This window comes from Myotis daubentonii, chromosome 20, assembly GCF_963259705.1.
Source record: "Myotis daubentonii chromosome 20, mMyoDau2.1, whole genome shotgun sequence".
In the NCBI taxonomy this organism is placed as follows: Eukaryota; Metazoa; Chordata; class Mammalia; order Chiroptera; family Vespertilionidae; genus Myotis; species Myotis daubentonii.
Window position 1 is genome coordinate 13,492,904 of NC_081859.1, and position 27,987 is coordinate 13,520,890.

General features: G+C 45.5%; 1 protein-coding gene across 3 annotated transcripts in view; it reads left to right on the forward strand.

The window, feature by feature from the left end:
* The window catches only part of DESI2 (desumoylating isopeptidase 2), a 41,723-nt gene extending 15,090 nt beyond the window's left edge, over positions 1–26,633 (forward strand). Inside the window, exons 2-6 of one of the 3 annotated variants that reach the window (XM_059677505.1) lie at positions 8,195–8,284; positions 18,298–18,370; positions 21,390–21,483; positions 22,743–22,884; positions 25,002–26,633. In XM_059677505.1, coding sequence (XP_059533488.1) covers positions 8,195–8,284; positions 18,298–18,370; positions 21,390–21,483; positions 22,743–22,884; positions 25,002–25,226 — 624 coding nt within the window. In that variant the 3' untranslated portion in view covers positions 25,227–26,633. Of the gene's footprint in view, positions 1–8,059; positions 8,285–18,297; positions 18,371–21,389; positions 21,484–22,742; positions 22,885–25,001 lie in introns of those variants that run through there. The other 2 variants (XM_059677504.1, XM_059677506.1) reach the window with 2 other exon arrangements.
* The last annotated feature ends 1,354 nt before the right edge of the window (positions 26,634–27,987 follow it).

Here is a 27,987-nt window from a genome sequence, read left to right on the forward strand (position 1 = left end):
TGTTTTGCCCTTGTGTGTTAGACTTGACAGCTGGTCTTTAGCCTTTCTTCCAGATGAACTTAATGGAACTAATTTATAAGCCTTTAAACATTTATAGAAATCATGAAAATAAACAACTTAACCTGAGATTGGTTTGTATCTATAGTATAAGTGTAATTTCTAGCCCATTGTCCAACACATTCAAAGAACCACCAGATGAGGGATTTAAATGATAGCTGTCTCCATCAGTTCTCAGTACATGCTGTTGAGTGTGTTCTAGTTTATACTGAATAGTATGAAAAGAGTTGTTTGGTTGAAAGTACAGTTGAAATTCTAGTTTCCAGAAGGAACATATCTCCTAGATTTTCTCTCTCCTTCAGATATGAGAGTTAGTTATAGTTCCCACAACAGGAGACCTCTACAGCACTAAATTAGTGGTCAGGTGGAGATGTTACATGGAATTTAGGTAAATGGTTGGTGATGGCTATTCCTTTTTACTTGTGATGTTACATTAGCGGTCACCATAATTTCACACTTAAGTGAAAAATGATGAATAGTAATGATCTCCATTTTATTCTGAAATTGTTCAGTAACTTCCCAAGGTCACACAGCTAAAAAGCAGGAGGTAGGATACAAATACATGAGGTCTGGTTCCAGGCTATGCCACATAGACAAAGATGGTATACAGAAAATCAAGGCCATATCTATACTAATAAAAGGGTAATATGCTAATTAGACCAGGTCAACCGGCCAACTTCCGGACGTCTGACTTCCTTCCGGACAAAGCCATGGTGGTGGGGGCAGAAGCAGTTAGGGGCGAGATCAGGCTGGCAGGGGAGAGCAGTTAGGGGTGGGATCAGGCTGGCAGGAGGTTAGGGGTGATCAGGTCGGCAGGGGAAGGCCGTTGGGGGTGACCAGGCTGGCAGGGGAGGGCAGTTGGGGGCATTAGGCAGGCAGGCAGGTGAGTGGTTAGGAGCCAGTGGTCCTGGATTGTGAGAGGGATGTCCGACTGCCAGTTTAGGACATCCCCCGAGGGGTCCCAGATTGGAGAGGGTGCATGCCGGGCTGAGGGACACCTGTCCTCCCTCCCCCGTGCATGAATTTCATGCACCGGGCCTCTAGTCCTATCTAATAAAAGAGAAAAATGGTAATTGGCGTACGACGATACCCTTTTCATTGGCTAATCAGGGCTATATGCAAATTAACTGCCAAGATTGGCAGTTAACTGCCAACAAGATGGCGGTTAATTTGCATATGTAACAATGCAGGGAGGCGGAAGGGAAAGCAGGAAGAAGCCCCCTGCCACTGACAGTGATCGGAAACCCAGGGGGGAGCTAAGAGCTGGGGGGCAGGGCAAAGCCGGCCCTGGGGCCGCCTTTGCCCTGCCCCCCAGCCATGATCGGAGAATCAGGCGCCTTTTCCGCCCTGGCCAGTGATAGCAGGAAGTAGGGGTGGAGCCAGCGATGGGAGCTGGGCACGGTCGAAGCTGGCAGTCCCAGGAGCTAGGGGTCCCTTGCCTGGGCCTAAAGCATAGCCCACGATCGCGGGGCCGCTGCAGCTGCGGGTCCCCGCTGCCCGGGCCGGACGCCTAGGCCAGAGGCCTCAGGCCTGGTCAAGGGGCCGATCCGGTGATTGGTGATCGGAGGGTGATGAGGGTCAACTCCTCTGGCCGAGGCATCAGGCCTGGGTGGGGGGCGGAGCCGGGGATTGGGGGGATATGATGGTCCCCTTGCCCAGGCCTGAAGCCTGGGTCAGAGGCGTCAGGCTTGGGCGGGGGGTGGAGCAAGCGATCAGAGGGAGATGGGGGTCCCCTGCCCGGGCATGATTCCTGGGCCAGAGGCCTCAGGCCTGGGTGGGGGCCAGAGCCAGTGATCAGGGGGAGGCCTGGCGGAGGCGTCAGGCCTGGGCAAGGGGCCGATCAGGTGATCGGAGGGTGATGGGGGTCAACGCCTGAGGGCTCCCAGTATGTGAGAGGGGGCAGGCTGGGCTGAGGGACACTCCCCTCCCCACACACCCAGTGCACGAATTTCGTGCACCGGGCCCCTAGTCTATATAATAAAAGCCTAAGCAACCATTATGGCAAAATGACCAGTCACTATGATGCACACTGACCACCAGGGGGGAGACACTCAACACAGGAGCTGCCCCCTGGTGGTCAGTGCATTCCCACAGAGGGAGTGCTGCTCAGCTAGAAGCCGGGTTCACGGCTGGCAAGTGCAGCGGCGGTGGCTGGAGCCTCTCTCGCCTCCACAGCAGCACTAAGGAGCAGCAAGCATGCAGGCAGTAAGGAGCAAGGGGTCTTGTACTGCAAGAGGGATGTCTGACTGCTGGTTATTCCCCAAGGGGTCCCGGAGTGCGAGAGGGCACTGGCCAGGTGAAGGACACCCTTGCCCCCCACCCTAGTGCATGAGTTTCATGCACCAGGCCTCTAGTGTGAAAATAGATACAACAAGATATGTGATAAAAACAAAAGTAGGTGAAGGCTAAGAAACCGGGGTCCCATTTATATAGCTTAGCCACTCTATGTGATGTTGGGCATATTATTTGCCTGAACATCCCTAATGTGATTTACGTACTTTACATAGACTGTTCTCATTACGAAAAACAAAGTAAGTGAAAGTGTGGTTTATTTTAGAGTGGCATTCAAAAAAATGAGTTATTAATTTACTATATATGCACATATTTCCATTTTAACACCTATCAAACTGTGATTGTTTACATTCTTAATGAGTTCCTATGCATGAGGACTGTGAATTAATCATTCTTGTATCGCCAGTGTCTAGCAGAGTCCCTGACACATGGGAAGCATGCATACATTTTATGGAAGCAAAGTTGTCTAACTTGCTTTATAGCTTTGCGGGAAATCTTTAAAATGAGATTTATTGTCTAACCACTATGCTGTACACCTGAAACTAATTAAAATTAATATAGACTGTAAACTGTAATTGAAAAAAGAATTTTTAATTAAAAATAAAATGAAGTGAAATTTAAACTGAAACTCACAGATCCTTCTAGAACAGTGTTTCTCAGTTTTAACCTGGACCAACTAAGAAATACATTTTACATCATACCCATTATGCACACACAATACTGAAACAAAATGTTAAGGAAACAGCTTGCTTTGTGTGATGTCCTCTGATAAGTTCGGTTTCATTATTTTTTGTTCATTTGAAATTATGCTGGTGTAACCCACCAAAATGATTTCAGGATCCCCTGAGAGGTTCTAAGACACCTCTCAAGAATGCAAGCTCCGTGAGAACAGGCACTTCATTTTCACGTCTATATTGCTGGTGCTTGGCACATAGTAGGTGTTGAGTAAGTATTTCTGGAATGAGAGAAAGAATGGAGAGGCTCTTTTCCATACGTCACAATTAAGGACAAAACAAAGAAAAAGCAGGAGAGATCTGTAATACTGTCAACAGTTAAAATGTATATATTAAAATGTATCTATATAATTAAAAAACACACAAACAGCATTATAAACTCCTTGCTACATTGCAACTCACAGTGTTTGAGTGGTCTACTAGAATAGCAATACCTAAGCATCATGGAGGAAGCAGAGGTAAGTAAGGCTCAGCCTCAGACCCCATGCAGTTTAGAGCCCAATCCAAGGGAACAGTCAAGTACAAGTAGGCCTAAAAGAAGTTCCAAGATTTTACCAACATATTTGACACCAGTCACAGACACAACTAAAGCTAAGTGCTGATAGGAGAATTTTCTGGCATAGATGACAGTACCCTGCCTCATCTATTTCTCATCACTAGTAGAATCAAACTGTCGATTATATATAAAATAGATTTAGTCTTAAAAATATTCAAGGGACATTTGGTTTGACAGTTAAAAATGTGTTCCCCGTTAAATAAGTTAATTCATAGTAATCCTGAGTGTAGCTTGTGGATCCTAAAAATTAGGTCTTTCTGCAAGCGCAAGAATTTGTTTTTGAAAATTAGTTGGCCTGGTTGATAAAGAGGAGGAAGCTTTTGCTTTATACAAAATACATTTTCTTGGTTTTCGGTTAGCATGTAAGTATGTAGTTTTGTGTACTCACACTGATGAGTGCAGGACTGTGCTTAGGAGCTGTTAAGACTTACAGTCCTTAATTAAGCCAGCCTCAGGCTAACCTTCACATTTATCATCAAAACGAACATGCGCAGAAGAGGAAACGGGTTGAAGAGCTGGAACAGATGTAAGTAGGGACTTGTCCCAGTGAGCTAGGAGCGTGGCTACCCTAGCTTTAGTGGATGTGTTCCTGTTTGGTTACGTTATCTTGAAAAGAAATAAAAAGAAGCTTTACAGAACATTTGTAAAACTTGAAGCACTATTAACCAAAAACCCACTGGCAAATCTTTTGTAATCAGGAGAGATTACTTTCAAAGATTGAAAGTAATCAACAATTTATAAATAGCATTGGAATAAAAATGTTTTTGTTATGTAACTTTTTTCCTAAGATCAAGAAAGTGAGTCATGTGCTTATTTTAGTTCATCTCTAGTAGTGAAAAGATTGAACATTTTCTTAGAAATAATAATGGAATAGAATCTATTCTTATAGTGTAAAGCAAGTTAATAGACAGCCCTAGGTGTTCATGATTTCATCTAAAAATTACTGAAATATCTCAGTCAGTTCCTTCAGTGAGGCTTTTTTAACTCCACTTTATGACTAGCCAGATGCTAAGGCACCGTCGGTAGCATTTTAATGTGGTTTCCTGTTAAATAGCAGTTGCTGTAGGATTATCTGGGACTCAACCCCAATGGTACCAAAAGGACCTGACAGGATAGTTGAACACTGTGAACAGGAACACCAAGGAGAGTTTGATCTGAGATGGAACTATAGTAATTATCCCACAATTTCCACTAGTCACAGCCATTTTGGATTTGTAACTCAGTAATCAAACGCCATCTCTATTCCCTAAGCGCCTTTTTATGGCAATTAAGTAAAACACTTGCTCTAATCCACAGGAACCCGGGCTCTGGTTTTTCAGAGGAAACAATCATGCTTTATACTCACGCAGACCATTCAATACGACCTTTTCAGGAAGGAAGGCCCAGACCCCAAGTGGTTAGTTAAGTGTTTTAAGTTCCAGGCTAGGGAGATGGCATTTATTGTTTTGTTGCTTGCGAACAGAAGCATAAAATTTTATTAAATCCATAAGGCAAATCATTGACCAAAATGAAGTTTAATGAAAGTTCTTTGTCAGAAGATTAATTTAACATTTTAATAGTGTATGACTATAATATAGCACAGTCCTCTTCTATAAACTATGCTTTAAAATAATAAATAGAAATATTTAGGCCTCTTTTTCTGCATTGAGGCAAATTTGAGGTCAAAAGTAATTGTACTTATGTATTTACTAGAGGCCCGGTGCACAAAAATTTGTGCACTGGGGGGAGGGGGGCGGTCCCTCAGCCTGGCCTGTGCCCTCTCGCAGTCTGGGACCCCTCAGGAGATAACGACATGCTGGCTTAGGCCTGCTCCCAGGTGGCAGAGGGCAGGCCCAATCCCTAGGTGCAGCCCCTGGTCGGGCTCAGAGCAGGGCTGATTGGGGAGTTGGGGCGCCACCCCCTGTCATGCACAGAGCAGGGCAGATCGGGAGGTTGCAATGCCACCCTCAGTCACGCTCAGGGTAGGGCTGATTGGGGGGTTGGGGCACCGCCCCCTGTCACACTCAAGGCAGGGTCGATGGGGAGGTTGTGGCACTACCCCCTGTCACACACAGAACAGAGCCAATCAGGGGGTTGGGGCGCTGCACCCTGTCACGCACAGAGCAGGGCCCATCAGGGGGTTGAGGAGCTCCCCCCTGTCACACACAGAGCAGGGCCAATCGGGGGGTTGAGGAGCTCCCCCCTGTCACTCACAGAGTAGGTCTGATAGGGGAGTTGGGGCGCCGCCCCCTGTCACACTCAGGGCAGGGCTGATGGGGAGGTTATGGCTCTACCCCTTCACACACAGAGCTGGGCCGATCAGGGGGTTGGGGCGCCACACCCTGTCACACACAGAGCCGCAGGGCGATCAGGGGGTTGTGGAGCTCCCCCTATCAGGCACAGAGCAGGACTGATCAGGGGGTTGGGGCGCCTTCCCATGTCACAAACAGAGCAGGGCGGATAGGGAGGTTGTGGCCCTGCCCCCTGTCACACACAGAGCCGCAGGGCGATCAGGGGGTTTGGGCGCTGCCCCCTGTCACGCTGATCCCGGTGCCGGGAGGCCTCGCGGCTCCGCTGATCCAGGTGCTGGGAGGCATATTACCCTTTTACTATATAGGATAGAGGCCTGGTGCACAGGTGGGGGCCAGCTGGTTTGCCCTGAAGGGTGTCCTGGATCAGGGTGGGGGTCCCACTGGGGTGCCTGGCCAGCCTGGATGAGGGGATGATGGCTGTTTGCAGCTGGTCACACACCCTTCAGGGTGGGGGTCACTACTGGGGTGCCTGGCCAGTCTGGGTGAGGGGCTGAGGGCTGTTTTCAGGCTGGCGGGTGACTGAAGCTCCCAACCGCTCCTTTTTCTCTTTTTTTCTTTTTCATTCTGGGCCAGCTTTAGCTCTGAGGTTGGGGTCCAGCTCTTAGGCCTCCGCTGCTGAAAGCAGGTATCTGGTTTGTTTGGGTTCTGTAATCGAAACACTATTTCAACTCCATCTCTGAGATCCCGGCTGGCTGAAAGCAGGTTTCTGGGGTTTTGTTTAGCTTCTATATTTGTAACAATGTTTCAAACTGCAAGCTCAGAGGCCGGCAGCAGCAGGCGGGGAACGTTGGCTTCCTCCATCATTGAAGCAAGCAAGCCTCGTGTTCGCTTCAAGCTGCCTGGCTGCCGGCCGCCACCTTGGCTGGCAGTTAATTTGCATATCACCCTGATTAGCCAATGGGAAGGGTAGTGGAGGTACGGCTAATCACCATGTTTCTCTTTTATTAGATAGGATTGCCTTCCCACATATTTTAAGATGATAATCTTTCTGTGACTTGTTTTTTCCTGTCTTTTGTTATATTAATACTTTAGAATGCTTTGAAAAGCCCCCTAAACCAGCAGTCGCCAACCTTTCGGACCTCACAGACCACCAGTGATCTGCGGACCACCGGTTGGCGACCACTGCTGTAAACCAGTGACACTGGCTGGCACCAGAGGAGGTCATGTGTTAGTGGTTCTTCTATGGCCATCTTCTGCATAGCTACCATCTCCATAGTCTTATAAGTGCAAGGCCAGAAGGTCTAAGCACCCAAGTTGAGATGTGGCTCTCCAGCCCTCTGCTCACACCCCTCATGAATGTATAAGCATTTATGAAACCACTGCCTTGCTTACAGAGACCTTTTACTCAGAGCTGTACTTCCCAAGAATAGGAATCATTGCGTGTACGAGCTCTAGGGTCAAATAACTCTGCCATTGTTTGCTCTTCAATTTAGTGAGTTGCTGCTGCTGGTTATTTGATATCCTCTCCCAAAGGTTCTTGAACATTCTGAGAATTAACAGAGAGCCAGAACTGATCTGCTAGAACAAAAATGTTAGAAAAGGATCATATCCTAATCCTAATTTATAAAAAGCCAGGGGCCGTCACAACCGAAATAATCAGAGGGACGGCCAAATGATTGAACAGCAGGCTGTGTGGGACTACCAGGCCGATGGGGGGGAGGGTAGTTGGGGGTGACCAGGCTGGCAAGGGGGCAGTTGGGGGCAACCAGGCCGGCAGCGGGACAGTTGGGGGCGACCAGGCCAGCAGGGGGGCGGTGAGGGGCAACAGGGCCAGCAGAGGGGGGGCAGTTAGGGGCGACCAGGTCAGCAGGGGGGGACAGTAAGGGGTGACCAGGCTGGCAGGGGGGCAGTTGGGGGCGACCAGGCTGGCAGTCAGGGAGCAGTTAGGAGCCAGTGATCCCAGATTGTGAGAGGGATGTCCAACTGCCAGTTTAGGCCCGATTGCCGGGATTGAGTCTAAACTGGCAGTCGGACATCCCCAAGGGACCCCAGGTTGGAGAGGGTGCAGGCTGGTCTGAGGGGACCCCCCCGCCCCCCCCCCCACACACACACACACACACTGTGCATGAATTTCGTGCACCAGGCCTCTAGTTGTCAATAACTATATGTGTTTATTGCTGCTCACACTTAATGTTTACTATGATATGGGTCAGGCACTCTTTAATTTATATGTCATTAGTTCGTTTAATCTGCACAGTAGCCCTCTGAGTAGATACTGTTTACCTCTATTTTATAAATACTGGGGGGATTTGTCTCTTTCCCAGGTCACGCTAGTACCTAGTGAAGCCAGAATTCAAACGAAGGCCTTCTGTCTCCAGGAACTGAATTGGAATCCAACTTTTGAGACAGATTGGGTACCTTTAAAGTTATCAAATATTTATGAAAATAAAGGCCAAGAGCCTCAGATTCCTGACACACCGCCCAGTTTCACTATAGTTCACATGCTGCAGCCTGTGTGAGTGGCAGTACTTGGCTCCACCTTTTCTTATCCAAGCGCTGGTCTCTGAAGGAAACGCAGGTAGAATAGAAGCAGGGTCCTTGTGACTCAGCTGGCACGTTGTGGGTTTCCCTCTCGACCTCAGGGAAACGCCTTAGGTTAGGCTGACCTGATGGGTCCTCGGGACAGATGGGGTGGTAGGTGGTTGACGTGGAGATGTTGTGGTAACTGCTGTTGGTTCATGGTTTGAGAGAGGCTATTTTGTGGTAGCAGTTGGCTGGTTTACTGTTTTCCTTTGGTATGTTAGGGGTTTAAGAATGTAAACTAACTCAAGTGAAAACATGTGATCTCTCATGGATCCGTGAGGGATTATCTAGTTGTCCGCAATGAGTAACCTTAACTATACCGCCTCCTGTAGTGGACCCGCCTGCTGTTCTGTGTCACTCCTCCCGCCCCAGCAGGGCCTCTGTGTGATAGTGTCGCTACACCTTCATCTGGCCTCTGCAGCCGTCTTGGAGCGCGGTCCTTAAACTGTCCCCTAACCCTTGTTGTGCTCTTACACTTGGTCCAAATCTAGGCATAAAGGTGCTCCTTTCCCAGTTCAAATAAAGAGCTAAGCTTTCAGTTCAACTTGTCCCAGATTTTCCATTTTTCCCAGTCATGTAATTTTAAACTTTTGGCATCTGCTACTATTTAGACAACAAATCAATGAAGACATACCCAACAAAAGTGAACAGAGATCTTGCTGACATCCAGTCATATCTAATCGAGCAGCTTGTTTTGTTTGTTTGTTTTTCCTGGATACATGTTCTTGGCTGTAATTTCATGTTGCATATTTATGACATGTTTTCTGTTAGAAACTACCAGTGTTTCATGGTGTTCTACCAGAGCATGAATTTCCATATAGCAAGTTGAGAAGCTCTGTTGAGCTTTGTACAGAGATTTGATCTCCAGGGATGCTATGCGCAAGGTTTTGACAGTAGTAATTTTTTTAAGTAACAATAGAGGATGGAAACCAAGATAGAAAAGCACTGAGAAACACTATTAATTTCTAAAATCTTAAACTACAAGAGGGTAATAATTTCTTCAGCATGAATAGCAACAGCAAATCAGTGTAGGGGAGTTTCACAACCAAAATCATTCTGTAAAAGGCCTAGTCCTCCTATATCTTTTGTTTTATTTACAGTTACCTCATTAAATCCCCACTTAAAATAAGTATCATCCATATTGTCTGCATAGCCGTGGCAGGGCTTTGAGGCAGAAGGACTGGGTAAGACATGCTGACCTTGAATTAAACGCCCGTCTTCCGCAGGCAGCGTGCCCAGTTTTTAAAGATTGAGCCTTCCAGGCGTGTTTGCTAATTATGGAGCTAGGGAGCCCTAACAGGAGCAGAAACATTTGGAGGGCATCTCTCTGACTAGCTCTCCATGAAGGTTTTCTTCTGAATCCATTCAGGAAAAAAAAAAATCACACCAAAGGAAAACATCCAATTCACTGTATAACGTGAATTCTAAAAATTTCGTCATTAATGTGCTGCTGTTCATGTGTGAAAAGGTAGCTGATCAGAATACATATATTACGAGTTGTGTTTTTTCTATTCTTGTGTTGTTTTTAGCCTGTTTTCCACATATTTTTTAAAGCAGCTGGCTGGAATTAAGAATGTGGTCTTTAATCCTGCCAGTGTGGCTCAGTGATTAAGCATTGACCTAATGAACCAGGAGGTCATGGGTTCGATTCCCTGTCGGGCCTAATGCCTGGGTTTTAGGCTCCATTCCCAGTGGGGGTCATGCAGGAGGCAGCCAGTCGATGTTTCTCTCTCATCATTGACGTTTCTATCTCTCCCTTTCCCTTCCTCTCTGAAATCAATAAAAATATTTTTTTAAAAATATAGTCTGTAATTTGAGAAGTAACCTATTTAAAGGTCTTTAATTGGGGATTAGAGTTCAAGAACTAATGGGACCATCTTTTTCTTTTGTATTATTAGAAAAAGACACTTTCTTTAATGTCCTTGGAAACACAAAATGTTTTAATTTTTTCTAGTTTATCTATTTTTTCTTTTGTTGCTTGTGTTCTTTTTTTCTTTTTTAAGTATGTTTTTAATTGATTTTAGAGAGAGGAAGGTGAGAGGCAGAGAGGGATAGAAGCATCAATGATGAGAGAGAATCATTGATTGGCTGCCTCCTGCACACTCCCCTACTGGGGATCGAGCCCACAACCCTGGCATGGGCCCTGGCCTGGAATCTAACTGTGACCTCCTGGTTCATAGATCGACACTCAACCATTGAGCCACACCAGCAGGGCTTGTTGCTTATGCTTTGGTGTCAAAACTAAGAAACCGTTGCCTAATATAAGATCATGAGATATGTTTTTGCTTTCCCCTAAGAGTTTTATAGTTTTAGATCTAACATGCAGGACTTTGATCGATTTTGAGTTGACTTTTATATATGATGTACAGTAGAGTCCCACTTCATTCATTTGCATGGACATCCAGTTCCCAGTTCCATTTCCTAAAAAGAGTATTTCTTTCCTCCACTGAGTTGTCTTGGCGCCCTTGTCAAAGATCAATTGACCATAAATAAGGGTTTATTTCTGAACTGAATTCTATTTTCATCTGTATGTCTGCCTTTGTGCCAGTCACACAGTCTTGATTACTGTAGCTCTGTACTAATTTTTGAAATCGGGAAGTGTGGCTCTTCCAATTTTTTCAAGATTTTTTGGCAATTTTTTGACCTGTCAATTTGTGCAAAAAGGGCAGCTGGGATTTTGATGAAGATTGTGGTGACACTGCAGGTTAATTTGGGGAGTATTGTCACCCTAACAATATTAAGTCTTATTTAGGTCCTTAATTTCTTTCAATGATGTTTTTATAGTTTTCAGATACAAAGTTACGTAGTCCTTTTGTTAAATTTATCCCTAAATATTTTTTTGATGTAACTATAAATGGAATTTTTTAAAATTTCATTTTTGTATTGTTCGTTGCTAGTATATAAAAATACAATAGATGTCTGTATGGTAAGCTTGTACCCAGTAACCTTGCTGAATTTATTGTTTTTAATAGTTTTTTAGTGAATTTTTTGTGATTTTCTATATACAGGATTATGTCATCTGCAAATAGGGATGATTTTACTTCTTTTCCAGTCTAGGTGTCTTTTAATTATTTATTTTATTTTTCTTCTCTAATCACTCTGACTAGAATCTTCAGCACAGCGTTTCATAGAAATAGCAGAAATGAACATCCTTGTTTTGTTCCTGATCTTAAAGGGAGTGCATTAAATCTTTCACCATTAATATATTAGCTATGGGTTTTTCATAGATGCCCTTTATCAGTTTTGGAAGTTTCCTTATATTCCTAGTTTATTGAGTCTTTTTTATCATAAAAGAATGCTGTATTTTGTCAAATGCTTTTCAACATCTAATGAGATGATTTTGTCCTTTATTCTATTGATATGGTATATTAATTCATTAATTTTTCAGATATTAAACCTACCTTTCATTCCTATAATAAATCCCACTGTTCATGGTATATAATTCTTTTAATATGTTTCTGTGTTTAGTTTGCTAGTTATTTTGTTGAGGATTTTAAATCCGTATTCATAAGAGATATTCTTGTGGTGTCTTTGTTTTTGATGTCAAGTTAATTCTGGCCTCAGAATGAGTTCGAAAGTGTTCACTTTTCTTCTGTCTTCTAGAACAGTTTGTGAATAATTGATAGTGATTTTTATTAAATATTTGGTAGAATTCACCAGATTCTTCTCACCTAGCCTTTTTTCTTTGTGGGTAGTTCTTAAATTACTAATTAATTTTCCTTTCTCTCATTCTCATTCATTATAAATCTATTCAGATTTTTAAATTTCTTCTTGAGTTAGGTTTGGTAGTTTATGTCTTTTGATGAGTTTGTCCATTTCATCTCAGTTATTTAATTTGTTGTTATGCAGTTGTTGATAGTGTTACTTGAAATACTTTTTATTTCTGTAAGTAGAGCTATCTATTCATAGATTTCTAACTAGTAAATAGTTACTTCATCTTTCAAAGAACTTAACCCTTAAATTTGGGGGTCTTTCTGGAGATAAGAACACAAAGAAACAGAAAAGCAGAGAGTTACTGAGTCCCTTACTGTTACTGTGAACAGTAAGTAAGCACCAACAACATCAGTCCCTGCCTGGCACAGAATATGGAGATCGAGCCTTGGGGGGAAAATGTTAGGAGTGGGTAGCCTGCTCTTTAGTTCTGTCCAAAGAAATATCACTGGGCCAAGGAATCCCTTTCCCTGCAACTTGTGGGCTTCCTATAACCTTGAACAAAAACACTTGACCTAATTGTCCAACTTTCCGTTTGAGAGTAGAGATACCACCACCACATGCAAAACTACCAGGTATTCATTTTTCACTGTAGTGTCTCAGCAATTCTTTAGAAACCTTATATAGGTCAGATCTCCGTAGACCGAACTCCAAAGGCTGACCGCATTTTTGGATGGTACATTTTCCCCTTTTCTAAAAAAATTATATTTTATTGATTTTTTTACAGAGAGGAAGGGAGAGGGATAGAGAGTTAGAAACATTGATCAGCTGCCTCCTGCACACTTCCCACTGGGGATGTGCCCACAACCAAGGTACATGCCCCTGACCAGAGTCGAACCTGGGACCCTTGAGTCCACAGGCCGATGCTCTATCCACTGAGCCAAACCAGTTAGGGCTTTCCTCTCGTTTTTTAAGTTTCTCTCATTTTTACAGATTTCCCCATTTGTAAATTGTTTATTTTTTTAAAATATAAAGTCTTGAGTGCAGGGAAATTTCAAACTAAAATAGTATAGTACATACCCAGGCAGCATGCAGGAGTCCTAAGTATGAAATCCCTAAGCAGGGGTGAGATTATTGTCATTTGTGAAAAGGCAGAGGACAAAAGATTCCTGAGTTCAGGATCCCACTCGGACAAATGCATTCCCATCCCAGCACTGTTTTTACCCTTTGGCCCAAAGTCACTGTTCATATGTAATTTTTCTTTTTCGTGAAAACCTTTCTATCTCTCCATAAAACAGTTAGATTCCCATTATAGGCATTTATTATAAAAGCACTTTGGGAAGGCTATTTACTGCTCAACTAAAAGATAAATTGTTAAAATTAAGTGATATGAGACATTAAATGGAAATAAATGTTCAATTTACTAAGAGTTTAAAACATTGTAGACGGTGTTTTATTGTAGATGTTCTGGACAAACCATTAGTATATATGCTTTTTGGAAATATACTGTATTTTGAAAGAGAAGCTCATGTGTGAAAAGAGAAAGGTCACTAAAATAGAGCTGTCAGCGTCCAGGGAAAAAAAAAGCCTGCCTGTGCCGTCGTTATGGAACTCAGCAGTGTACAGGCCAAATTATTGGTTGCAAACGCTATAAACAATGGCATTTCGCACATGGACAATGCGATTTAAGTCCTAGAGTTGCCTGCCAAGGAAGCTGCTCCCTGGAGAAGGACTGGCAGCATGGCTATGGGGACCGGCAGGGTCACCTTGTATTTTCCACTTGGAAAAGGAGAAGGGAGGAGGTTAGCAGGAAACTCGGAAAGTCATCTCTTCTGTTGAAAGGAGGCAAGGACCAGATCATTCTCTTTAGTTCCCCTACCTTTTATTTTGAAAATATGTAAACCTTCACAAAAAGAAGTTGTAAGGCCTGGCCGGCGTGCCTCAGTGGTTGAGTGTTGAACCAGGAGGTCACAGTTCCATTCCCTGTCAGGGCACATGCCCGGGTTACAGGCTTGATCCACAGTGTGGGTGTGCAAGAGGCAGCCAATCAATGATTCTCTGTCATCATTGGTGCTTCTCTCTCTCTCCCCCTCTCCTTTCCTCTCTAAAATCAATAAAAATATATATTTTTTAAAACACTGTAAGAAGTACAATCTGTATACTTTCACCTAGTGTCACCATTAAAAACCACATTAGCTTTCTCTTACCCTCTCCTACACCACACAATCACACAGAAAGTCAGGTGGAATGCCCTGGGTGGTGTAGTTCAGTGGTTGGGCATCATCCCAGGCACCAAAAGGTTGCTGACTTGATTCCCAGTCAGGGCACATGCCTGGGTTACAGGCTCAATCCCCGGTAGGGGGCGTACAGGAGGCAGCTAAGCTATGTTTCGCTCTCACATCAATATTTCTCTCTCTCCTTTCCTTCCTCTCTCTCTAAAAATCAATTAAAATACATACACACACACACACACACACACACACAGTGGGGCCTTGACTTAAGAGTTTAATTCGTTCCGTGATGGAGCTCGTAACTCAAATTACTCATATGTCAAATCACTGTGACGTTCGCTGCACCAACTAGCGGTGGGGTATCTGAAACTGGCTCGTACGTAACCCGAATTTTAGCTCGCAACTCAAAGCAAAAAATCGGCCGAGAGACAGCTCATATCTCGAAAAAACTCGTTAGTCAGGACACTCGTAAGTCAAGGCCCCACTGTGTATATATATATATATATATATATATTTTAAAGAAAGTAAGGCAGAAGCATTACAGTATTTCACCTGTAAATACTGCAGCATCTATTTTCTAAGAAGACAGTCTTACCTTAACCACATTATTATCACATCAAAGAAATTTTCAGTTGATATAATATCATCTAACGTACAGTCCCTATTAATGTCTCCCCCAGTTGTCCCAATAATGTCCTATTGGCTTTTTTTTTTTTTTTAATCTAAGCTCTAGTCAAATTCCTTAATTGTATTTAGTTGTCGAATCTTTTAAATCTTCCTTTGAAGAATAGCCACCCTTTTTTTACTTTAATATTTTTAAAAGACCAGACCGCGTTTCTTATTGAGTATCTCACAGTTAGCTGATTTTTCCTTATGGTTATATTCTCTTTAACATAGTTGACAAGAAAACTAACAGGAAGTGGCCTTTCTGTTTCGTCACACCAGGAGGCACATAACATCAGTTTGTCCAACTATTGACAATACTCAGTTTAATCACTTAGATAAGATGATACCGTATTTTTCCATTGCAAAGGTAACTTTTTCCTTATAATTTAGGGAAACGTAGGGTTGGTACTTGGAGACTCTGTGACCATTGCTTCTCAACAACCCTCTCCCAATGGTTTGAGCATCCATGAACCTTGTATCAGCAGGGGCTGCAAAATGGTGCTTACCTAATTCTGCTTTCACATCTACATTGATTAGCTGGCTTTCTGCTATAAAGTAGAGCTTTCCCTCCTTTCCTTCTTTTTTGTCTTACTATGGGCTCAAATTCTTTTTATTCAATATGTGACAGTTCATTGTTGTCATTTTTCTCTTCGATACTCAAATTTTTCCAAAGTTGACCAATGGACGTCCCTTCAAACCAGCTTCTCTATCATTTGCCATGTCTCCATTCTTCTGCTTTTGATCCCCTGACAAGTATGTCCGGGAAAATGTTCCCTATCAGTTCCTTGAGAGCATCCTCCCCCTTTTTATGGCTGCATCATATTCCAGATGTTGTGTGAATACATCATAGTTTATTCAGCCAGTGCCCTTGAGAATCACACTTAAGTTGTTACCAGTATTTTTCTCACACAGGTAATGCTGCTGCTTGTGATGTTTGTAAACATGAGCCTATTCCCTTATGATAGTATAAGGATTCAAATAAAGAGAAACAATCTGGAAATACGGAGTTAAAAGTGAAAGTATCCCTTTATACTCCCTCCCACCCCACCCCTGAATACCTGCTCTCCTCTCTCAAACTTTTGACACTTTGTTCTGCCTCAGACTTTATTTTGTTGTAGTTGATGGTGGTTTTTCTTTATTCTTCCACTAGAGGCCCAGTGCACAAAATGTGTGCACGGGTAGGGTCCCTGGGTCTGGCCAGAGATCAGAGCTGATCGGGGCCTTCTGGCTGCCGGCCAGCGCCTTCCTTCCCCGGCTGCCGGCTGGGGCCTTCCTTCGTTCTGCGCCACCTCCTGGTGGTCAGCACACATCATAGTGAGCGATCCAACTCCCGGTCTCCCGGTTGAACTGCCAAGAGGACACTTTGCATGTTAGCCTTTTATATACATAGATACTGAGTATGTAAACAAACACACACGGTTTATTTTATGAAAGTGTGATCATGCTATAATATATGAATGGCGTTTTTACTTTGTGCCTTAGATACTGTTTCATGTCTATATGTATTGAGTTACTTCATTCTTTGTAGTAGCTGTAGACAGTGATAGTTCATAATACAGATTCACCGTAATTTATTTAAATCATTCTCCTACTGATATTTAAGTTGTTTCTAGTTTTTCAGTATTATAGACAACACAGTTAATAAGCAAGTATTTCTATAGAATAGATCCCACAAAGTAGACTGGTTAACTGTCATTGAGTCACTCTTCTGCAGTATCTCCTTCACATTCTTCATTACCAAGTATTAGCAGTATATTTTGTATTTGCCAATCTGGTGGATAAAAAAAAGAATGATAGCTGTTGTTGTTTTAATATATTTTTATTGATTTCAGGAAGGAAGGGAGAGAGTGAGATAGAAACATCAGTGATGAGAGAGGACCATTGATTGGCTGCCTCATGCACAACCCCCACTGGGGATCAAACCCACAAACTGGGCATGTGCCCTTGACCAGAATCGAACCTGGGACCCTTCAGTTCGCAGGCTGACGCTCTATCCACTGAGCCAAACCAGCCAGGGCAGTACCATACTCTTTTAATGAATATTTTGATAGTTAGATGAGAAAGTCCCTTGTTCTTTTTCAGATATGTTTCTTCTAGCTATATTTGAGGGCGAGGGAGAGAATCAACTTTATCTATTTATGTTTTCCCAGCCATGTATGAGAATGTGCCTTTTCCCAGGTCTGGGAGAAAACTGACTAGGGGTTTGGAGTCAAGGTTGAAACTTAAATAAATCTAGAAAAATTAAAGATCGTTTGATCTTCTGACCTGGGAGAAATCTGATAGGTTTTGTAACACTGTTAAGTATTACCCACGTGTGTGTTTAATGAGCTTTTAGCTCATTTCCCTTCTTCTAGGTATAACTCTCTACAGTTTGCCTTTTAACCCCTTTGACAGTCAGCCCCATAATTTCATATCGCACCACCTATGTACATCTTCTCCCCTCTTCTGGCATTTCTTCCCGTTCTCCTCCACCCAAAAAATTTTCTATCTTGGGAAATGTTATTTGTTCCTAAAAAAATCCAGTTTAGATACGACCTTTTCTGGGAAGCTTTTTCCACGCCAATGATAAGAAGATTGGTCCAACCTTTGTGCCTCATATTGTTTATTTCTGTAATATCATTATCAAACTTTGAGCTGAGTCAGGACATATATGCCATATACATTTTTTCAAACATTTTTTAAAATATATATATTTTTATTGATTTCAGAGAGATAGAAACATCAATGATGAGAGAAAAACATTGATTGGCTGCCTCCTGCACGCCCCCTACTGGGGATCGAGCCCGCAACCCCAGGCATGTGCCCTTGACCGGAATCGAACCTGGAACCCTTTGGTCTGCAGGCTGACTCTCTATCCACTGAGCCAAACCAGCCAGGGTTCAAACATTTTTTAAAAAGAACAAAATATCCCTTTCTTCAGGAGTTTACCAGGGAATGAAAGAGAAAGCTTAGCTAGAAGAAAAATAGATATGAAAGCAAATGTCAGGTGGATTTTTTAAGTCACTAACAGAATTTTTATATCAATTTTTCCCCCCAACCTGGCCAGGTTTAGATTTTATGCTCTCAATGTGCTTGTATGAAATTGAGACATTCATTTTGGCCCAGGAAGGAATTCTACATGGGCTGTGGCACAAGCAAAGGCACACAGATAGGACTAAATGGGTTGTAATCGTGGGAGTTTCCGAGGTGGAAGGGAAAATACCAAGAAATGGGATCAGTGTGGGGAGCTGTAGCTTCCTGTAATGTGGAGCTGAGTCATGAGGAACAGAAGTTCTGAATCTTTCCTTTTCTCCTAGTACTGGATGAACGAGTACACCTCCTCCATTGGGATTGGAGTTTTTCATTCAGGAATTGAAGTGTATGGCAGAGGTAAGTGTACACACGGTCTCAGTACACTTTTTGAAGGTTTTTTTCTTTAAAGGAGTTGCAAAGTCATAACTATAGTGCTTCCTTTTCATTTTTTAACTGCTTCCATAACTTTCTATTGCAGAAAAGTAGATCATTTTCCATATTTACTTAGACCATGTTTTGAGGAAATGCCTAAAGTTGAATGTATTGGGAGAGAAAGTACCAAAGTACATTGAGTGTACGTTCATTTAGTTATCTTTTATTCTGACCTAGAGGCCCAGTGCACAAGTTCGTGCACAAGCGGGGGGGTCCCTTGGCCTGGCTGACGATCGGGGACTATGGGAGGGCCTGGCCAGCCAGGGGAGAGACTGTGGGAGGTTGGCTGGCCGGGGCAGAGGGCCGCAGGAGGTTGGCAGGCTGCGGGAGGTTGGCTGTGGAAGCACACTGACCACCACCAGGGGGCAGTTCCTGCACTGAGCGTCTGCCCTTCTTGGTCAGTGCACGTCATAGCAGCCGGTCAACCGGTTGTTCGGTCATTCAGTCACTTAGGCTTTTATATATATAGATACTATGTCTTTAAAAAAAGGCATTTTTCTTTTGAGACTTACACCACAGCAATCATTTTGGTTGGAGAAGGGTTGGTTCTAGCGAGTGCCACACTTGAAATACCAGTTTCCGGAGGGAATTTCAGTGATTTGTGTTTGTAGACCTACAAGTGTGTAGTTCTAAAGTTTTAAAATATCACTGAGCGAACTCTGCCTTGATTACACCCAGCTTCTTGCTGGGGAACGATGGTCTTGGTCATTCATTAACTCAGCTCTTTTTATTCTTTATTACCTTTATCCTGGCAAGCACGCGGGGGCCACTCACACCTAGCAGCTCTGCTCTCAGCAGCTTGGCCCTTTGTTCTCAGTCCCACTCTCGGTGAGGATAATTGACCCGTGAGCAAGTTGTGAGCAGTAATAGTGTGCGTCAGACAGACCACATTGCCAGTTTATCAGGGCTGTAATAATATATTAGCTTGAATCATAAACTCACCCTGGAGCAGAAACGCCTTGCATGGCTTCGGCTAGGCGGGCTTTGTGACCTCTTTGAATGTGTTCCTGCATTTACTCAAAAAAGGCTCCTACACGCCAGCTTAGCTGCTACGAAGAAAAGGCTCGTTTAGTAACTGTGTCCGTACGGTGCTCGGAATGTCCCTTCTCACGCTGCACATTGCCAGCTGCGTCCCCGCGGGGTGCAGCGTATTGAATGTGGGCCCTGCAGGTCTGCGGTGGCAGCTCCAGTGTACTTGAAAGGCTGCGTCTACCTTCAGTGCTGGGGGGCGGGGGGCGGGGGGCGGGGGGGGGCACTGTAGTGTGGGGTTTGCTCCCTTGTGTTTGACTTGGCTTTTGCCAAAGTTGTGTGTGTGTTCCTTTTCCTCTGAATTGCATGGTGTGTTAGTTTAAAGTGCCATCAAGTCTTGAACCACAGGCCTGTGCTCCTGGAAGGTACATACATAAGAGCCACTTTTCAGATGAAGAACCCAAACCTGCTGCGAATCAGCCATAAACCCAGGAGGAACCCAAGTGTTCTTAAGCACCGGTCCATTGCTCTTTCATCGGCCTAATCGCTGCTCCCTTTCATGAAACGATGGAGGGATCATTAGAATCATGGTTGGAAACATCCACATAAGCTTAGCAACGCTAGGGCCAAATACTATACGGGGGTGGCGGCGGGGCGGGGGGGGGGGGGGAGCAAAGTAGGTTTACGTATGGAAACAGTACAATAACTAATGATTCATACACACAACTGTGAACCTACTTTTGTTCCACTCTCTATATTCCTGAAAGTGAATCTTAAACAGGAGAATAAAGGTCTCTGACTCTTCTGACTGCAGTTGAGAAAGTTAAAAATCCAAATACAGTCTTCCCATGGCCAACCCGATTACCCACAGGGTTTTATAAAACCTGTCACTAAAAATGTTTTAATGTATATTTCAGTGCTGAGTGTGAGACACCTTTTGTTATCTACATCATTGCTTTTTTCTGAAAGATCTGAATCAAAGGTAAACTTTGTGTCTGCCAGTTCTTTCCCGTGCTTTGTTCTAAGATCTTTTAAGGTTAGCTTTAATAAATAGTAGTGATGAGATCAATGTAAACATGTGTTTAGAAGTCTTTCAAAAAGGCGCTAAGATTTGCCACGTAAATGCCTAAGTGTCTCACAGCAGAGGTGCAGACAGGAACTTGCGCTCCTCACTGGAGCCGTCCCCACGTTCATCTGGGGAGAGTTGGCATCGCTGAGCCTGGCGGGCGGCCTGTGGTGCAGGGGGCTCCCTCCCGCGGCAGCGTGTGCGTCAGAGCGTGGGGGAGGGCTGGGCATAGTAACTGGGCAGTTTAGTTCCTCTTGAATGGGGGAATTGAATTCCGTTTTTCAAGTTTGCTAATGTTTCAAAATAAACCAGGAGTCTTCAGCCAGGAATCATGAAAACTCATTTTTTGTTTTTTATTGATTTTGGAGAGGAAGGGAGAGGGGGAGAGAGATAGAAACATCAATGAGGAGAGAGAATCATTGATCGGCTGCCTCCTGCACGCCCCACACTGGGGATCAAGCCCACAACCGAGCATGTGCCCTGACCGGGAAATCAAACTGTGACCTCCTGGTTCATAGGTCGACGCTCAACCACTGAGCCACGCCGGCCGGGCCAAAACTCGTTATTAGACAGATTTTTCAGTAAAGTACACTTTTGACTTTTGATCACATTGTGCTGAATGAACTGACCCCTCATTAGTGTGGCAGGCTCGATCGCAGAGGCTGTATTTACGTCGGAGTGTTAGTCACTCTCCTCTTGCCAGTAAAATCAAAGTATTACTTGTGACTGTCTTTCAGGCCTTTGGCGGCAGCTGTCCTGTACAAGCAATAGCTAAATGAGATGTTTGTGAAAGCATTAATAAACTGAAACATATTTAGGTGGTATTGTTATCATTTATTAAAGCTAATTCAGCATTCTGTTTAAGTGTTGTGTGATAAATACTAAAAATCATGAGTTTTCTCTTTTCAGAATTTGCTTATGGTGGCCATCCTTACCCCTTTTCTGGAATATTTGAAATTTCCCCAGGAAAAGCTTCTGAACTAGGAGAGACATTTAAATTTAAGTAAGTAGGGAGGATTTTTTTTACACTGTTTAGTGCCAATGCTTGTTTTCAGGCATACAGAATTCCTCCTGCGGGCTGACACGTAGGAAGGTAACATGTGTCACGTTGCTTTAGTTGCTGACATTTCATGTTCAGTCTCCGGAGCTGTGTAAAGAAGGGAGTGGCCAGGTGCAGCGCCTGGACAGCCTGGTCTCGTGCTTTTCTCAGGACCATGGAGGTACTCCTGCACGCTCAGCTGTTCCGACTGGGTCTGACTCCAGCCCGGCTTTAGAAAACGTTCACACCTAATCATTGCGTCTCCTCAGTTTCCTGTTCGGGGGAGATGGAGGAGAGCTTTATTTTAACCTGCCTAACAGCATCAACAGGCTCTTCATTGTCCCGATGAAAGGGACACTGTTTATAAATTTCAAATAATTGATTAGCCGGGAAGCTATTGCTAAGGCGATCAACCTGAAGTGTGTGGATATGAGTGTGTTCTGGAGCCTCATGAGTGGTAAGCAGCACTGGAAACTGAATGCTGACCATCAGATTCCCATCCCTTAATTAAGGTTTGATTTAAAGGGATGTTTACAATCTTCGTTTCAAGAAGCTTCAGAGAAACTTCTGGGCATGTTATAGTTAACTCGCCAAAAAGAGTGAAAAATAGTGAAATGAGGTTATGCCATGGAAATCCAGTGTAGGGCTGCACATGCCATCACACCCATGTTCGTGGCTCCTTCCGCCCATGGCTGGTTGGAAACATTTCCTGCAGGAACGCTGTAGAAAGCCGTCCTGAATCTATTCTGTAGGTGGGGTTTCCTAATATGTTTAGCTTCCTTGGTTTCCCTACTTGCTCTAAAATCCTACATGCTATTGGATAGTGTCTGTTACATTTCCAGGGTGGTAGCTGGGTGAGGGAGTGGGTTATGGCCAGCATTGAGGGCAAGGGCAGTTAGGCATGGAGTTGGTTCTCTAACAGTGTGACCACTTATACACAGTTGTAAAACGGTGATGTTGCATTTTTAATGTCATGGCATATTGTTTTATAAAGAAACTGACTGACTTTGCATTGGAATTATTCAGAAGTTGTGTAAGAGTTTATTGCAGAAAAGTAGAAACGAAAATAATTGGCATTTTTAAAGTATCTCATTTATCTTTAGTCTTATTACAGAAACTGCTTTGTTACCTCACCACGCTATTCCTGGAACTATCAAATCTTTAAACATGCTTTTTATAAAGACATAAACCTCACACAGCTGTGTTTTTCTCTTTTCTTTAAGAGAATCTGTTGTTTTAGGGAGCACGGACTTCCTAGAAGATGAGATAGAAAAAATTGTAGAAGAACTGGGAAAGGAATACAAAGGCAATGCCTATCACTTAATGCACAAAAACTGCAATCACTTTTCTTCAGCTTTATCGGAGGTAAGTTTAATTTTATCCTAAAAGTTCTTCAAGTGACAACATTTCCTAGTACACTCACTGTCCCACTGCATGTAACTGATTCGTCCTTCCTGGTTCTTCGTGTTGTGTAAAGTAGGTATTGCATCTCTCTCTCCTGTCTGCATGACCTTTCTAACATGGTAACTTAGAGTCACACAGCTTGGAATTGTGATTCTGTTTGCTGTGGGTGCAGAGCGAGTACAGTGGTTGTCTCTTATTCTGATTCATGTTGTTACAGCCTGAAACTCTGCTGTAAAGACGTGAATGCCTAAGCGACTGCTGCTTTCCAGCCACTCGTATTTCTCTGGCCCTAAGTTTTAGTTGCCAACTTGAATTTTCTTCCCCGGCTCCTACTTATTCATAAGTCATTCATTTTTCCTGTCTTGGAATCTTACTCTGCCAGCTTCTCACGCAGGCACTTATTGTCCTTCCTAATTCTTGAATCCCAGGCAGACCAAAACTAGATCAGAATTACGGGACCGTGAAAAAGAAAATGGAAGAAAACGAAGGGTGCTCAGATAAGGTCTAGAGAATTAAATAGCGCTTGAGACAGCTTCCCAACTCGCTGGCCTGGGGCAGCCGGGTACGGAGGTGGAGGAAAGTGTTCCAGAGGCTGTGAGCTGCAAGGAGGCCTCCCTGTCCCCTGCAGGCATGCGTGGCCCTGGCTCTGTCCACCTCCCTCCCGGCTCCCATGGCATAGCGGCCAGTAGGACTGTAGCGGGGCTTCTCCAAGTATGTTTCACGGACGTCGCGCCCCACATAGGAGTCTGTGAGAGGGGCATCGCCTCTGCCCCACTACAGATGGGCCGAGTCCGATCTTCACTGCAACACAGTCCCCAGGTGCTTCCTGTGAACATAGAAGTTGGAGAAGCATCGCCAGTCCTGTGGACCCATCGATGCCACAGGGGTGACCTGGGGGATCTTCAGGGCAGGAGGAAGGTGGCTCAGGGCTTTCTTGAGACTCACATGGCATTGTAAGGATGCAAACACAGGTGCTGACAGCTCACGGGCTGTGTCTTAGGCCAGTCTAGTTACTGCGCAGGGGTCGGGACGCAGGCAGCTTCAGGAAGCATGTGGGTTACACAAGGGGGGCAGTGGTCTCGGGGTGTGTCACACGGACCTGTGCTCACAGTCCCACTCCCGGGGCCGACCTTCAGCCATGCAGCTAGCCCTTAGCGTGTCTCGGTGTGAAAGGTCATACCTGTCTGGTTTTAGAGTGGACAGGTGGCAGCGGTATCACAGAGGCCAGTAACCGTCAGGCATCGGCTAACCCTTAGGGAGGAAGGTTACAGTGCGTAATGACAGGTCCGCCTGTGTACACACCTGCTAATTCGGGGACATAAACTGCTTGAAACCGCTTCCCCAAGTCATCGTCAGAAGAGGTGGCTGGCCCTCTAGCTCCATGGCCATCATCTGGGACATGACTGGAGGCAGAAATGCTAAGGGGCCTTGGAACACGGCCTCAGTCAAGCCCGGTGTTGTCTGCAGGAGGGAGAGAACAGTAAAGAGCGAAGTTCGTTTTATGAAAGACCCACTTCTCACTGTGAAACGGGAAAGGGGTCCGGGAGGAGCCTCCGGGCCCGCGTCTGTCTGTCTGTCTGTCTGTCTGTCGTCCCTGGTGGCCCTCAGCCCAGAGCCTCGGGGAGATGCTGCTTCCCGGGCCAGCGTGAGCTCCTGGGGCCAGTGAGAGCCAGGAGAACGGGCGCTAGAGACAGAGGGCGGGGAGAATTCAGAGAGGAACATACCCAAGACTGAGTCCTCCCCCCGCCTGGGGCGTCTCTGCCCTCCGGTAACCCCTGTGGTGGTCAGCCCTCCCACGCGTGTCTCAAAGCAGTTGCAAGGACCAAAGAAAGGAAGGAGCCAGGTGGACTAGCTGGTTTTACAGACATGAAAAGCGAGCAGCTTGACGGCTCCTCAGGAAGGAAGGAGGGAGCTGACAGTAGGGACCAGGCCCCCAGCGGGGGAGCTGCTTGTCCTCAGAGGCTGCCTGACCTCCCTCCACCCTCCACCCTCCACCCTCCACCCTCCACCCTCCACCCTCCACCCTCCACCCTCCCCGGCAGGTAACCTCTCACCTGATACACCTCTTCCTCCTCCAGATTCTTTGTGGGAAAGAGATTCCTCGCTGGATCAACCGCCTTGCCTACTTCAGCTCCTGTATCCCCTTTCTACAGAGTTGCCTCCCGAAGGAGTGGCTCACACCCGCAGCCCTGCAGTCCAGTGTGAGCCAGGAGCTCCAGGGCGAACTGGAGGAGGCCGAGGATGCTGTCACCTCGGCCGCCGCGGCCGCCGGCTCCCGGCCCGGGCGCCACACCAAACTCTAAAGGCCTCCAAAGCCACACACGCAGCACGGCTCCGGCGGTTGAGTGTCACTAGCGAGAAGTGAGGAGGAAGCGTCCTGTGGCGCGTCCGCACAGCTGGCTCTCCCATCCCGTCTCACAGCTCAGGATTCCATTTGTACAACCAGCCACGCGGCGCAGGGGGAGAACTGCGTGAGCGAGCGCCCTCTGGTTTTTACCCACTTGTAATGCAGATTTTCTTCTTCTGTTTTCTACGACTCTGTTAAGTTATGTTTACAGTATTTTGTATCGCTGTTTACAGACCTTGCATGGACTCCTGCCACCGTAAAAGGAAAATCTCCATGTCTTCACTATCAGGCAGGCAATCTTTGTACACTTCCGACAATCGCCAGGCTCTGGCGTCAATCACAGGCACACACAGAGACCAGCGGTCGTGGGCATCACCTGCTTGAGAACTGTCTGTCAGGTTTGTGTGCGGTTCTGTTGAGGTTTTGGCACAGGAGGCAGAGCGCGGAGGAGCACACACAGCTGAGGGCGGGGGGCCTGGTCTGCGGAGAGAGAGCCCCTCCGCCTCCCTGCCTCCCTCCCTCCCTCCCTCCAGGCAGCACAGCTCCCCTGGTTCCTCCCAACACCCTCCCCAGCGGAGGCACGGCCTCGCCTCTGTCCGGCTGGCTTTGCTGCCTCTGACTCTGGAACTAAGATGTTTTTCGTTAAAGTAACTGACAAGTGGTTTTGCACACGTGTTGGGAGCTTCATTTTTCTTTAACACTGACGGCCTCCCTGCACAGGAGTTTGTGGGCGAGTAGGGACATCCTAAACGGTAGCCTTCCGAGCAGCAGGACGAGTTGACGTTCAGCTGCGTGTAGCTACCCAGGCTGCCTTTATACTAGCCCTTGAAAACAGGTTAAAGCAACACACTCCAAAAAGGTGATTCTTGGATGTTTCAGGCGTTTTAGTACCACATCAGGGAGAGTAAGTTGTTAGTTTGTTATGGGAGTAGTTTCACCTCATCATGGAAAGCCTCGTCTCATTGACCTCTCGTTTGAAGTCACACTTGTGTATCTTTAAGTTCCTTTTTTCCTGTTCTCTCAAATGTATGTCTCTTACGTCACACTCTCTAAGGATGGAACTGTCACACAGATAAGTCCTCATTAGCAAGGAATCTGTCAGCTCGAGTCTACTCCCAGTTTGGCCCCTGGATGTAAGAGCCAAGTCATTACATGTCACATTCAATTTTTCTGCCTTAAGAATGAATGTCCTACGTAAGACTGGATGCCGTATATACCGTACCCAAGGCAGTGACTTCCACTTTCGACACGTTGTTAGTTTAAAGTCATCTCTTATTTCAGCGTCTAGACTGGATTGTTAGTGCTACTACTCTTTGTAAAGATACATATCTTTCAGTAAACTACATTTTTAACTTTTCCATAAGCTGATTTTGATTCATTTTATCAACTTAAGCACACCCCGTTCATAGGGAAAACAAACCTCGAGTTCTAAGCATTGACCTGAGGAAAAGGAAGCCACGTAACCTACTTACACTTTTGGCTTCTTCTGGGAGGAAAGCTGTCACAGTTCCTCCCACTCTTGGGCACAGAGCACTTGATACAAGAGCTGTGGCAGGAGGAATGTTGGAGCTTCATGGAAAGGCGACTTGGTTCGGGTCTAACATGAGGTTAGAATATAACACTAAGAGTCAAGCAGTGGATTTGTTCATTCAACTAAGAGTCCTGCCCCCACACCCAGGTAGGGGAGGCCTGCGTGCATTTCCTTGGGCTTGTCTAACTGGTAGATCGCAGTTCTTTCTAACTCACTCAGACTCACAGGGCTCACCCCGGGCTAGTGGCCCGTGGAGTGGCCAGCACCGGGCCCTTCCCATCTGCTCGCCCAGAGCCCAGCACACAAGCAACTATTACTTTGTTGTATTTAATCTGCAGTCGTTGGAGTTTAAAAACAGTGAAGGGTCCTAGCTCCAGAAGTACATGCGGCTCAAGGCTGATCACAGTAACAATCAGGTGGAATTCTGGACGGGAGGTGATCACCATCTAATTGGACTCAAGGTCTTTAGGGAATCTCATGGAAGCCGGTTCCTCCTCTACAGCTCAGTGCGCATGGGTTCATTAACTGGCACTTACCGCCTTTCCTCGCCCTGGGGGTTAGGAATCGTGCTCCCCACCTGACCTGGTTACACATCTGGCCATGGAGATGCTGAGAGGATGGAGGCCGAGCGAGCCCGTCTCATGGTCCGCGGGCCAGTAACAGCGCTGGAGGGTCAGAGGCTGCTGCCGTTTCCCGCCCGCGGGTGTGTGAAAACACGGTGTTTTCGGCCTTAAGGGGCCTCAGCGTCGCGGGTGTGGCCTGTGGAGTCCAGCGGGGGTGGTGCCTGGGGTCCAGCCCACTCGCTCCGCCCACAGCAATAGCGTTACCTTCACCAGCACCGGCACCGAGCAGGGTCCTGGGTCCACCCGCGGGTAGCACCATTCCCGCTTCCGGTTCTGTTCTGTCTGACGGCCCGGCGGTGGGTTCGGCGGGGAGGGCGGGGCTTGTGCCGCAGCGGCCCCTCCCCTGCGTGGAGCTCGCTAGCGGGCCGTCCGCTGTCCGGCTGTTGCTCTCATGGCCCTGAAGATGGTCTCTTGTGACGCTGAATGCAATGTACTGTCGTTCACAGTGTTTCTATCCGAACACCAGGAGTCTTCACCTTCGCTACCTTGATACAGCGTTGGGCTGTCATGTTAACATTGAAATACATCAATTTATTAAAAAATACTTTTGTAAGAAGTGTCTG